This window comes from Nyctereutes procyonoides, unplaced genomic scaffold (genome assembly GCF_905146905.1).
Source record: "Nyctereutes procyonoides isolate TBG_1078 unplaced genomic scaffold, NYPRO_anot_genome, whole genome shotgun sequence".
Classification (NCBI taxonomy): Eukaryota; Metazoa; Chordata; class Mammalia; order Carnivora; family Canidae; genus Nyctereutes; species Nyctereutes procyonoides.
In genome coordinates, this window is record NW_026575034.1 from 22867299 (window position 1) to 22881818 (window position 14520).

General features: G+C 34.7%; 1 protein-coding gene across 1 annotated transcript; it reads left to right on the forward strand.

The window, feature by feature from the left end:
- Positions 1-12885: 12885 nt before the first annotated feature.
- LOC129504773 (olfactory receptor 51G2-like) lies at positions 12886-13854 on the forward strand. The gene has a single exon (XM_055317637.1). The coding sequence runs from the start codon at positions 12886-12888 to the stop codon at positions 13852-13854; it is 969 nt and encodes a 322-aa protein (XP_055173612.1).
- Positions 13855-14520: the final 666 nt, after the last annotated feature.

Below are 14520 nucleotides of genomic sequence, written 5' to 3' on the forward strand. Positions count from 1 at the left end.
TGCAAACCTATAAAAGAGAAACCATGTGTCAAGAAACTTGAAAGCCAAATTTAAAGTAAATAAATTAATGCACAGAATTATCAAATTAAGATATGGGGAACTCAAAATTGAGTCTGTATTTTTAGTTTCATAATTATTTCTCTTGATATGTGGATGGCAACTAAGCACATGAAAAGGTGTTCAATGTCATTATTTATTAGATAAATGTAAATGAGAAATTCAATAAGATAACATTAGTAGATAGTTAAAAAGACTGAAAATGCCATATATATATATTTTTTAAGATTTTATTTATTTATTTATTCATGAGGGACACAGAGACAAAGAGAGAGAGAGAGAGAAAGAGAGACGGGCAAAGACACAGGCAGAGGGAGAAGCAGGCTCCATGCAGGGATATGGGACTCGATCCCGGAACTCCAGGATCACACCCTGGGCCAAAGGCAGGTGTTAAACTGCTGAGTCACCCAGGGATCCCCAAAAATGCCATATATTGATGAGGATGTGAACTACTGGAACTCCCATGCATGGAACGCAAATGGTACAACCTTTTAGGAACACAGTTTGGCAGTTTCTTATACAGTTACATATGCATTTATCATACAGTTAGCATTATCCAGCAGTTTCACTTCTGAGAGTTTTCCCAAGAGAAATAAAAACTCATGTTCACACAAAGACTTGTACACATTTATTCATAACAGCTTTATTCACAATAGTAAAAAAAAAAGAAGAGAGAGAGAGAGAGAGAGAGAGACCAAATATACAACCACTACTGACTGGATAAACAAACTGGCAAATCCATATAATTTAAATCGAAAAGAAATAAATTACTGATAGGTGCAACATCATGAATGGATTGCTTATACCATGTGAAAGAAGCAAATATAAAAGATCAAATGCTTTAAGACCTCATTTGTATGAAATTCTAGAAAAGACAGCATCATAGTGATAGCTGATCAGAGGTGAACAGGGAGTGTAAAGAGGTAGCAAATAGGCAGAACTATTTTTGGGGAGATTAAAATGTCCCATATCATGAATGATTACATGATTTTATACATTTTTAAAAATTCATCAAACTGTACTGTTAAAATTGGTAATTTTTTAAGATTTTTTTAATATATTCATGAGACAGACACGGAGAGAGACAGAGACATAGGCAGGGAGAAGCAAGGTCCCTGTAGCGAGACTTGATCCCAGGACCCTGAACCGAAGGTAGATGTTCAACCACTGAGCCACCCAGGTACCCTGATAAATTTTATTACAGGTTAAGTTCCATTTCAATAAGGCTGATCAAAAATATAAGATTTTTGTAGGAAGGATAACTTTTTAATTATTCTAAATCTGTAGTTCATCAAAAAGTATCTCTTCAGAATATCTCCTACAAATCCTTCCTTTCAACTCATTCAAAGGAAATGTCACTGTTGTTTGTGAAATAACTTGACAATTCTATTACCAGAAACTTATTATATCTGGGATGAGTGCAGACTATGTTTTTTACACATTTACCTATTTGATTCTGATCTAAATGGTCCTTATCCCATATTGAAAAAAAGAAAAGCTCTCTGTCCTCTTTAACATTTTTGTCAACAGTAACTTCAAAAAGCTATGACACCCTGCATACATCCTATCCCTTAAAATTTAAAGCTGCCTTTGGACTAAAAGCATAGCTTCTCTATTTCAAATTGGTTTATTTATCTGCTGCTCTTCTCTTCTGATGGATATAAAATTTCTGGGCAAATAGAGTACTCTGTAGGTTTCAGTTAACTCCCAAATTTCCATACTCAATGCAGATATGTTTTCTGAATATATACTCAACTGATCTATAGATATCTTTACAAAAATGCTTCAAAGGAAATTCAAGTATATATCCTAAGCAGAAGGACTAATTTAACCCTTATTGTACAGCCTTTTCATGTGCTTTCTTCTGAAACATCCCCTCTCCTTTACATACCTTGTGAAAATTTCTTCAGTCTTAAAAATTAATCTTAAATTTATCTCATCTAGAAAATATTTCCTAATCCTTTCAAAAGGAATTGAACATGGACGCCCAAGTGGTTCAGTGCTTGAGCATTTGTCTTTGGCTCAGGGTGTGACCCTGGGATTCCAGAATTGAGTCCTGCATCGGGATCCCTGTGAGGAGCCTGCTTCTACCTCTGCCTATGTCTCTGCCTCTCATGAATAAATAAATAAAATCATAATTTTAAAAAAAGAAGGAATTGAGCAAACTTTTGTCTTTGGTACCTCATTACACCCATAAAGTTTTGAATTTTTTATTCTTTTTCTGCCCTGTGGACTAGTCTGCAAGTATTTAAGATTACAAGCTTATTTCTCAAAATGAGATTTTTTTTCTGAAAACATTACCAATTAGTATTTGTTTCTTGGCTTTCATAATACTTAATTCAATACAAATATATCTGTAAGTAGATATTATAAACATCCCATATTAGCTTCACTAGAACACATATCGATCAATAAGAAATATTAAATTATCTCTGAAAAATAACTAAGTCCAACTAGAAGCTATGTTCATACACAGTGTTTTAAAATTTCACTTTGATTTATAAAGGCTCTATCTTAAACATGTATAAATGAGAAATGCTCCTAGCAACCATAGGTTAAAAACACAAAACTCATCTAGTTATAAAAATATCCTGTACTCACACATAAGCACCTACATAAGCACTCATTCACATACATGGATTTGTTATGCATGCAGCTTAGTTATTAACATAAAAGCTTCTTGCTTTACCATAACTCCAGCTTCAAACAACAACTTAAATATAATCCATTTGATTCCAGGTCATTAGCCCTGCCTTTATTATTATTATTTATATATATAAATATAATATATTATAAATACTATTTATAATATATAATAATTATAATAAGTCATTATTCAAATATATAAGTATATTTATATTATAAAAATTCTAAATTACTTATGTAATTTATATATATATTACATATAAATAATTTATATGTATTTAGATGATACATAAATATAATAAATATACATTTTTTTCTTGGTCAAGAAAAAAATCTAGCTCTAAATCTATTCTTGTATCAGCTGCTGAAAGTAAAGTTTTATTTTACCTGTTTCCCCTTTGAAGTCACATCATGTTACGTTATGTTTTGTGTTATGTTATACTATCCTATATTGATTATGCACTTTTTAATTAGAACCTTGTTCATAACAAGTACCATTCTAAGTTTGAGATTCAAGTAAAACAGCATTATGAAAGAAACAAAATTATTATGGTTTAAAAATTGGCTTTGTTGTTTCATCCTTATGTAACCCAAAGTGTCATTTAATCTTTTGGAGAACTAATATTCTTTGTTGTCAAGATATGGGTAATCATTTTAGAAATATTAAACAGAAAACATAAAAGAGCTTATTATAATGCTGACAGAATTGAAAACAAAACTTAAAAAAGTTATGTGGACTAATGTGTTAAGGTCTGAATCAGAGGTATAGACCATATTTACATCCATATCTAAATCATTTCATACATTTTAATTTGGGAATATTGGGAAAGGCTTCAGTGATCAGTTAAAATGTAAGGAGAACTCCTAAGAAACAGCAGTTTGGGAAAAACATATATACTTCCTGTGTAAAGGAACGACATTGTAATTCTGTGTAATTCTGCAAAATTATGGTGAATTTACAGAGAATTTAGGTCAGGAATATTATGGCACCTAGTATTACTTATACAGGGTTGAAATTGCAGACCAACAAGTCTCTAAACACTAGCAGAACAGTTCTTCATCTAGGTCAGCTTTATATTTTTTTATCTGAACATCCACTTTTGTTTTTTTTATTTGTTTTTGTTTTTATTTTGCTTTTCTTTTTTATTGGAGTTCAATTTGCCAACATATAGCATATCACCCCAGTGCTCATCCCGTCAAGTGCCCTCCTCAGTGCCCATCACCCAGTCACCCCAACCCCCCACCCACCTCCCTTTCCACTACCCCTGTTCGTTTCCCAGAGTTAAGAGTCTCTCATGTTCTGTCTCCCCCTATGATATTTCCTACTCATTTTCTCTCCTTTCCCCTTTAATCCCTTTCACTATTTTTTATATTCCCCAAATGAATGAGACCATATAATGCTTGGTTTTGAATGGTCATTTTCCCAAAACACAAATCCTCATTTGAGTTTCTTTAAACTTTTAAAGAAGATGACAGTTATCACCAATAGTCATGAACTCACATTTAGATTGGGAAAAGCTCTTTTGCTTAATAAGGTGGGGAGGGAAGATCCAAATTTTGCAAAAGCATTTAATATTCTCCTTGATTTAACACCTCAAGACAGAGCATGCTGATTTAGTCAAATCTAATGCATGTTTGCAAAATATATTCATGGGATGTCAGTTTCAGGATTTCAGGGAAAGCTATCAAATCAAGAAACACAGTCCATGAAATCTGGGAATCTGCTACTAGCTGTGTAACCACAATATGCACAGACAGCATTAACAAATATTCTTTATATTGATCATGATTACAACAGTTTTTACTTAGAAGAAAACACAGATGAAATTGAATAAACCATTTAACTTTAAAATGTACTATTATCAAATGCAGAATTTTCCAATTTAATTCTCAAATTTCACATATCCTAACTCAACAACACTAACCATTCCTGTTGGTCTCTTTACCCTGGAAAACTGATTATTGTTATACCAATTTACTTGAAAGGACATTACGATCAATTTACTTGAAAGAACATTTATAATGGTAGTTGACATTACTTATCTCTTATCTCTGAAAGACTTCACTTAAGACACAGTGAATGCTCTTTTCACTTACAGACGTGTTGGCAGGATTGTCCCTCTGTGGAAGACACAGAACTCCACAGCTCAGTGTGGGGAAACAGTTTCAAGGGCTTGGTGGTTTAATGGTGGTTTGCAAACCAATGAGACAAGGTCTCCCAGGTGCCTGGAAAGCTCTGCTGAGATTTAAAAAGCCCTGTGGGTACCCAATCCACAGCCAAGAAGTTTAAATTATTTTCACCCCAAGGAATCTGAGAAAGAAGGGAGCATCGTAGAGCATCTTTTTGTATTGGAGAAACCAAAAGTTTTCATTTTATTGGAACACAGTGGATTTAAGCAATTTCTTCCTTTATTATATGAAAAGCAAGCTGGAGTGAGAACATATAAATCAGAACTATGTTTAGATAACCTTGCCGGTTTAAGAAATGTTATGCTTCTTAGCAAATGAAATAGCAATACTTAAAAATATTTAATATAAATAAGTACCTGCATGCTGTCAAAGCTTAAAATATACATAATCCTTTTATGTAATTTGTTGCAAAGACAACAATTATTTTCCCCAGGGTTATCAAAACAAAACTATGCCGAAGTTTATCTTTCCACATAGAAAATAAAATACAAAATACATTAAAGTAATCTAGTACATGACATCAGACTGTATCCTTCTATACTTTGTGTTTTTCTCCCAAGGATTTATCAAAGTCTTATTTCCATGACAGTAACAAAAAAGGCCCTCTGAGTTTTAAAAGAGACTTAGTATTGCACAATGAGAATGTAATATAATGTATTAACTACCTTCTTGATTTTTCAGATTATTTATGTTTCAAAAATATGAATAATTATGCCATCTTAGTACATATCTTTTTGTGCACTTATATGTGCATTTCTATAGGAGAGATGTTCAAGTAAAATTGCTGGACCAAAGTATATCAACTTTGCATATATAATTCCTGCTAACTTCCTTTCAAAAATGTTAAATTAACATACATCCATGGAAGTGTGAAGATTTGTCAAAAGATTTGAAAGACAAAATTTTTCTATTAATAAAGCAAATTTATATACCAAGGGAAGGCTTTCTAATCATATCAAATATAAAAGAATTGCACAAAAACAGGTGTTCTTTATTCATGATAAAACATAATTTCAGTACTTTGAAATCCAAGGTAAAGAAACTAGAGACCAGCCATAATGAGATTTACCTTACGTTGAATCTTGGAGATCTCCAAGCAGGAGAATCATGAGTTATGGGTCTTGAGCCATGGAAGAAAAGCAAGTATAAATTACATCCATAATTTATTAATTGAACTCAGAGAGAACATTACTTTGATATTGTCCTAATAGTATTTTAGAAAAAGGTGTCACGTTGGGATCTTTTTAGGGTTTTGAGATTTGGACTCAAGATCTGAAATATCTTTTTGAAGGTGGAGACTGGATGGCAATGTGTAAATTTTATGGCATAATAGTTTAGGGTGGAGATAACATGGTATGGGAAGTGAAAGCAATCTTGATAAACTGTCCTTTGATAAGTGACCTAACCTGTTTTTCTATGCAAGCAATCTATTTCTCTCAAATAATTTCCATTTATCCAGAGGAACATCTAGATCATTTGAATAAATTTATTTTCAGAAATTTAATAAAACCAACGATGAAGTTATTTGTTGTATCTACATGGATCCAAGTGTTCTCTGTACTGTTTGGCATTTCACCGATAGGAAGAAGGAATTTTTGCATTTAGTAAACCTGGAGTTAGATGTTGAATGTTATCTAGTACTCTGAGATTCTATGTAATTTTAGTTATTCTTAAAGGCTCTGGGACGGTTAAATTTATTAATGAATTCCATAATGCCATTTCATATAATCTTTGTTTACAGCTTTGTCTCAAAGAATACAGATATAGTTATTAATACATTCACACACAAAGTTGGGGTCCCTGGGTGACTCAGTTGGTTAAGTGTCCAACTCTTGAGACTTTGGCCCTGGTCATGATCTCAGAGTATGAGGTTGAGCCCCATATTGGGCACTGCACTGGGTGTGGAGTCTAAGATTCTCTCTCCTTCTGCCCCATCTCACCTTAAAAATAATAAGAAATATACACAAATTTGTTCAATACATATTTCCAATAAATGGTGTATTACTGAATTTGCTAATACTGATGTAATATTTATTTAATGTCCTTTCTGTGCTGGTCCTTGATATATCTGATAAATCAATGGAAGAATAAGAAATACTCCTTTTCTTAGAGGTGACTGAACTTTATAAATTTGAACACCTCATCTAAGAATCTTTCCTCACATTTTAGAAATAATTTATATGGGACATCTTCCTCTGCTCCCATTCCCTCATTTAACTTATACTTTTCTTAAAGGTCATGGGTTTTCACAACTTTGAGTAGAAAGGAAATTGCCTACTTTATTTTATTATCCAAGTCACACAAAAAATTAATGAGTTAAGGTATTATTAATTATAATCTATGTTTCAATATGACTATCTTTAATTAAAGAACAAAAAATAATAACAAAAACACCAAAGAAAACTGCAAAGTAATTTGGAAAATATCTCTTTCTTGGCATTTTATTTTACATACATTTGTGGTTTCAATTCGCGGCCTTATTATGGATATAGAAAGCCTCAAGATGAGAAGAATCAGTGGAGATAGCTGGTCAATCAACATTTGCACTTAAGTGATTTCCATTATGATTGCTTCTTTTCCATAGAAGAGAAAATAAATACTTTGCATCCGAGAGAAGATAGCTTATCAATAAAAGTCAGGCTTATACAATTATAATTTTGATGTTATTTTCAGGTATATTTTGATACAGGGAGAACATCCTTGCAACTATGAATGACCTTTGAAGTGTTTTGTTTTGTTTTGTTTTTTTTTTTTATAAATTAATTTTTATTGGTGTTCAATTTACCAACATACAGTTTTGTTTTTTTAAACTCTCAAGCATGACTCATTGTAGGGTGGGTCTGCTGCTATTGCCACAGTATTTCTAGCTGATTTGTGAAACTTTGACCACTCCTGTGAATGTCATTGAATCTGTGGGCTCTGCTGGCCTAAAAGTCCATATTTTTATTTGAAACTACATGACAAAAATGGCCCTTGACATACTGTTATGTGTATGTGTTTGTGTAAGGTACTTGGTAATGTGTTGGGCTGTATGAGAAAGGTTATCTAGTTTATTGCTTCAGAATTCCAAGGTAATTTCTACATACGTTCAATATAGTTTCACATCTGAAACATACAGTGTAAATTAACAAACAGAATTCAAACAGATGCCTATGATGCAATTAACTTTTGAAAAATCTCAAAATATATTGTAGGAGATATGAACAATCCCCAAATGTAGATAATACATAGGAAAAAAAAATAACTTCAGAGTGAAATAACACCAAGATTTACTGGGTGATTTTCAATTTCACCTAATGCAAAGAAGTACCCAATAAGTGGGCTATTTGTGGTGTATTCCTGGGAAACAATGAAGGATGGACTTTAAATCAGAAAGAGAATGGGACTTCCCAGGGGATTATATCCACCAGAGACAGCTGTGTGAATAATAAAGAAGCTGGAACCAGTCACAGGGACTCTTGATTTGTGACATTGCAGAGAAAGCTGCCTTGCAGGATGTTAGCAAACACTTCACCTTGAAATTTCAGGTAAGAGAATATCTGTTTACTTGCATTTGGAAAAGGACTAAGAACAGAAAGACTTTGGATTAATTAGTAGAGAAAATCTAGCCTACAAGGAAATCTACAAGGAATTATAGGAATGTAGAGGTGTTTCTTACTGTAAAAATATTTCAAATGTGTTTCTCTCAAGAACCTGAAACAACTGGATGGTGATAAAGTGCCAAAGAAGTCCGTGAACTAGAGGATTGTAGAACTATCCATGCCTGTGTTTACAGTGACCGTGAGGTCCAGCTTCATTTCTGAACATGAACACCCTTTGAGACCAACGAATATAGGTTCTGAAAATGCTTTTAAAAATGTATAAGAAAAAGCATTGAGAATAAACAAGGCACCAGACCTTAACATTGGAAGATATAATGATTGAACCAAACAGAATGAGCTTTATCCAACAATGAATGAGTTCCCTAGCCACCTTACCTCCACCTTCTCTATCTTATTTTTTAAAGATTTTATTTACTTATTGAGAGAGAGTGCACAAGTGGTGGGGAGGGGCAGAGAGAGAGGGAGAACAGGTTTTTCTTTTTTTTTCTTTTTTTTTAATTTTTATTTATTTATGATAGTCACAGAGAGAGAGAGAGAGGCAGAGACACAGGCAGAGGGAGAAGCAGGCTCCATGCACCGGGAGCCCGACGTGGGATTCGATCCCGGGTCTCCAGGATCGCGCCCTGGGCCAAAGGCAGGCGCTAAACCGCTGCGCCACCAGGGATCCCGAGAGAGGGAGAACAGGGAGCACAATGTGTTTGGGGCTTGATCCCAAGTTCATGACTTGTCCAAACATAGATGCTTAACTGACTGAGCCACCCAGGAGTCCCCTTCTCTATCCCTTACAGCAAAATCCAAGATTTAAAAAAAAAAAAATGATAATAAAGTTTCTGAAGCTAATTGCAATTTTCTTAATTTTTAAAAGATAATGCACAGAAATTTAGTTACTATCTTGTTAGTGTTTCTAGAAGCCTCATCCAAATTGACTTGGATTGAGATTTTGAAAAATTGACTAGCCTGCCCTATGAAAGCAGGGACAAGTGGGCAGGATCTTCAAGCTTCTTATCCACAATATCATGTTAGGTAGTCAGACTTTATAGAAACACTTTTTAAAAAACATTATTATGGGCAGCCTGGGTGGCTCAGCGGTTTAGCACCTCCTTCAGCCCAGGCTGTGAATCTGGAGACCCAGGATCAAGTCCCACGTCGCAGGCTCCCTGTGTGGAGCCTGCCTCTCCCTCTGCCTGTGTCTCTGCCTTTCTCTCTCTCTGTCTCTATCTCTCTCCCTTTCTGGGTCTCTCATGAATAAATAAAATCTTAAAAAAATAAAAAACATTTTATTTTCTCTGTGAATCAGTCTTACCAAAGATTAGACTTACAGGAGAATTCAAATAGGAACAGCTGGGAAATTCTCAGGCCACCACAGCAAGAGCCCATAAATTCCACACTGGGAATGAAAATTTGGAAGTGCAAATCTCTACAAAGGTTGACATTACTGAGTGGGTCCAGATGAGAGGTTGGAACAAGAAATACATGCAAATTTTTGCAAAGCTTACTATTTGTGAGATGACTGCTATGACATGAAGAATATAAAAGTATATATGCAATGTTTGTTTAGGTTCTTAAAAACAGAATTTGATGGAAATGGTCTCAGAAAATAATGTGTAGTTTGCCATCTGTGAGAAAAAGATTCAGTGTATCCACAACTGGTTTCATCTGGATAAATAATTTTTGGTAACATAGACTATGAAAATGGTCTCATCTCTGACATATTCTACATTATAGTTGAATATTAAACAAGATTCTTACTCCTTCAAATAAATTGCTAATTATACTTCCTGAGATCTTTGCTATAATCTTAAAGTTTAGAGAAAAATAATTAATATTTATTGAATATTTGGATAACTATATAACCATACACCTATTGAATTAAATCAATAAAATAGGCACTTTATAACATTTTGTTTTGTTATTAAAGATGAACTGTTTGCTTACAGAAGTATATATAACTATGCAACATATCCGTAGATATTAATTAAAATTAAAAATATTTAATCATATAATAAAAAGATAACCAATGAACATGACTTAACAAAAATTAAACAATCTGTTTAAGATTTTAGTATCTTAAAGTATATAGAACTGAATTATTTTTGTTTTTTTTCATGTTCAATTGAAAAAAATAATGACATCTACATTCAACAATGAATTAACAGTAAACAGCTTCATAACCTATGGAGTGAAGGTAAACTTAAGATTTTTCAATCAATCACAGAATACTTTCATAAATATAACTAATATTAGGTTTAATAAAAATGAAATGGAAAATGCATGCGCTGTCTAATAAGGAACAGGGTAGACAAAGGCAGTAAGACAATTCATGGTATGATGTACTACTGTAATTACAATAACAGGTATGCTATTTTGATAGAGATTGCATTAAATGTGTAAATTGCCCTAGGTAGCATGGACATTTTCACAATATTAATTCTTCCAATCCATGAGCATTTCAGAGTTAGAAAAATCATCTTAAGATTTGTGTGGAATCAGAAAAGACCCCGAATAGCCAGGGGAATTTTAAAAAAGAAAACTATAGCTGGGGGCATCACAATGCCAGATTTCAGGTTGTACTACAAAGCTGTGGTCATCAAGACAGTGTGGTACTGGCACAAAAACAGACACATAGATCAATGGAACAGAATAGAGAACCCAGAAATGGGCCCTCAACTTTATGGTCAACTAATATTCGACAAAGGAGGAAAGACTATCCACTGGAAAAAAGACAGTCTCTTCAATAAATGGTGCTGGGCAAATTGGACATCCACATGCAGAAGAATGAAACTAGACCACTCTCTTGCACCATACACAAAGATAAACTCAAAATGGATGAAAGATCTAAATGTGAGACAAGAGTCCATCAAAATCCTAGAGGAGAACACAGGCAACACCCTTTTTGAACTTGGCCACAGTAACTTCTTGCAAGATACATCCACAAAGGCAAGAGAAACAAAAGCAAAAATGAACTATTGGGACTTCATCAAGATAAGAAGCTTTTGCACAGCAAAAGAAACAGTCAACAAAACTAAAAGACAACCTACAGAATGGGAGACGATATTTGCCAATGACCTATCAGATAAAGGGCTAGTTTCCAAGATCTATAAAGAACTTATTAAACTCAACACCAAAGAAACAAACAATCCAATCATGAAATGGGCAAAATACATGAAGAGAAATCTCACAGAGGAAGACATGGACATGGCCATAGACAAGCACATTAGAAAATGCTCTGCATCACTTGCCATCAGGGAAATACAAATCAAAACCACAATGAGATACCACCTCACACCAGTGAGAATGAGGAAAATTAACCAGGCAGGAAACAACAAATGTTGGAGAGGATGCGGAGAAAGGGGAACCCTCTTGCACTCTTGGTGGGAATGTGAACTGGTACAGCCACTCTGGAAAACTGTGTGGAGGCTCCTCAAAGAGTTAAAAGTAGACCTGCCCTACGGCCCAGCAATTGCACTGTTGGGGATTTACCCCAAAGATACAGATGCAATGAAACGCCGGGACACCTGCACCCCGATGTTTCTAGCAGCAATGTCCACAATAGCCAACTGTGGAAGGAGACTCGGTGCCCATCGAAAGATGAATGGATAAAGAAGATGTGGTTTATGTATACAATGGAATATTACTCAGCCATTAGAAATGACAAATACCCACCATTTGTTTCGACGTGGCTGGCACTGGAGGGTATTTTGCTGAGTGAAATAAGTCAATTGGAAAAGGATAAACATATGGTCTCATTCATTTGGGGAATATAAAAAATAGTGAAAGGGAATAAAGGGGAATGGAGAGAAAATGAGTGGGAAATATCAGAAAGGGAGACAGAACATGAGAGACTCCTAACTCTAGGAAATGAACAAGGGGTGGTGGAAAGGGAGTTGGGCAGGGTGTTGGGGTGACTGGGTGAAGGGCACTGAGGGGGCACTTGATGGGATGAGCACTGGGTGATATGCTATATGTTGGCAAAATGAACTCCAATAAAAAAAAAAACACAATAGCAGGCATGCATATGTAAGGATTTCTAAAGGAAATTTATTTGAAGCACATTATACGTTTTGGATTTTTTGTTTTAAAAAATTATCATACTAATTAAAGGACTTAGATAAAGTAAATATCAAGAATCTGTTTTTTCATTATTTTTCCTTTAAAAAGCCATAATATCTGGGGGATTTAATTTAAAAAAAAAAAACAGGTCTTGTTTTTTAATCTAGAGGCTCAGATGTTCTGCATTGGGAAAAGTTTTTAAACTCATAATAGATACAAATCAGGGTCAGTCAGTTTGAAATAAAAGGTAATATGAGTTGCCAAATGCTTGCGTCAAATTTTAACACCTGTGAATGAGACAATGAATTTCATTTTAGGAAAGGTATGCAGCTCTGGCATCATGTTGTCCGTCAATAGTACCAAAGCCGTTTTCTCCACCTTTCTGGTGACAGGCATACCTGGACTGGAGGCTGTGCACATCTGGATCTCTATACCCTTCTCCACCATGTTCTTCATTACCTTGGTGGGCAATGTGACCATTCTGACAGTTATTTGCAGGGAACGGACCCTCCATGTGCCTATGTACCTCTTCCTGGCCATGCTAGCAGTGTCTGACCTGGGTCTGTCCCTCTTCACTTTCCCTACAATGCTGAGGATCTTCTGGCTGGATACTCGAGAGCTCACCTTCTCTGCCTGCTTCACCCAAATGTTTTTTATTCATACCTTCCAGGATTTTGAGTCAGCTATTATTCTGGCAATGGCCTTTGACCGGTATGTGGCCATTTCTCATCCATTGCGCTATTCTTCCATTCTCACCAGCAGCGCTATTTCCAGGATAGGTTTGGCCATTGTAGTGCGAACCTTGGCTGTACAGGTGCCTCTCCCCATCCTTTTGCGAAGGCTGTGCTTCTGTCATTCCAATGTACTATCTCATTCCTACTGCCTGCACCCCGATATTATAAAGCTCTCTTGCTCCAACACCAGGATCAATAGCATCTTTGGACTGTTTGTGGTATTATCCACTATGGGACTTGATTTTCTCCTCATTCTCTTTTCATACATCCTGATACTGAAAACTGTCCTGAGCATTGCATCCTCTGGTGGCCGCCTCAAGGCCCTCAACACCTGTATTTCCCACATCTGTGCTGTGATTCTCTTCTTCACACCCATGATTTGCCTATCGATTCTGCACCGCTTTGGCCCAAAACTTCCCTCACATATCTACGTGACCATGGCTAACATGCATTTTCTCATTCCTCCTGTAATGAACCCCATTGTGTATGTGGCGAAAACCAAACAGATACGAGATAAAATTCTGAAAGTCTTCATTAAAAAAGAACCAGAATCCCAAGTCACATTTATAACATGAATGAGCACTCTCCTAACAGAGAAAGAATGTTTCACAAAACAAAGAGCTTGCTGGCATTCCAAATATCCACAAAAATTATGTTTGACTGACTTTTCTAAATTATATGGAATATTGGGTAAGATATCCTTTAAAACTATTTCTATTCTCTGATTTGCACAAATGCACATTGAACAATAAAAATTATTCAGGAAATTGAAAATCTGAAATAATAAACTATTCTCATTATTTCTTAATCCAAATGGTTGATATATTTTAGTCAGAGAAGTTTGTAGCCTGATAGTTCATCATGGACAGAGTGAATAAATTACTTGTTATTATTTATGGATACATCACCCTTTCGGTGATAACTTCTTAGTGAATACCAACTCTATCTTTGACCTTTTGAGGAGCTAGAGATATATTATGAATTAAACAAAGTTCTTGCCTTCATAGTGCTTTGTTTTCTAGATGACATTATTGTTGGAAGTAGGGAATAACAAGAAAGAAACAAGTGAATACCTAATATTGCTATTGAAAAAAAAAGTATAAAACCATGAAATTTATACTACCAACAAACTCTACCTAAATTGGATAAACCAACATTTCTCTTGCCAGACTCTAAAAATCATCATTATTTGGAAAAAAGTATAATGTTTAATTCCAGTACTATCTGTAATTTCATATTCT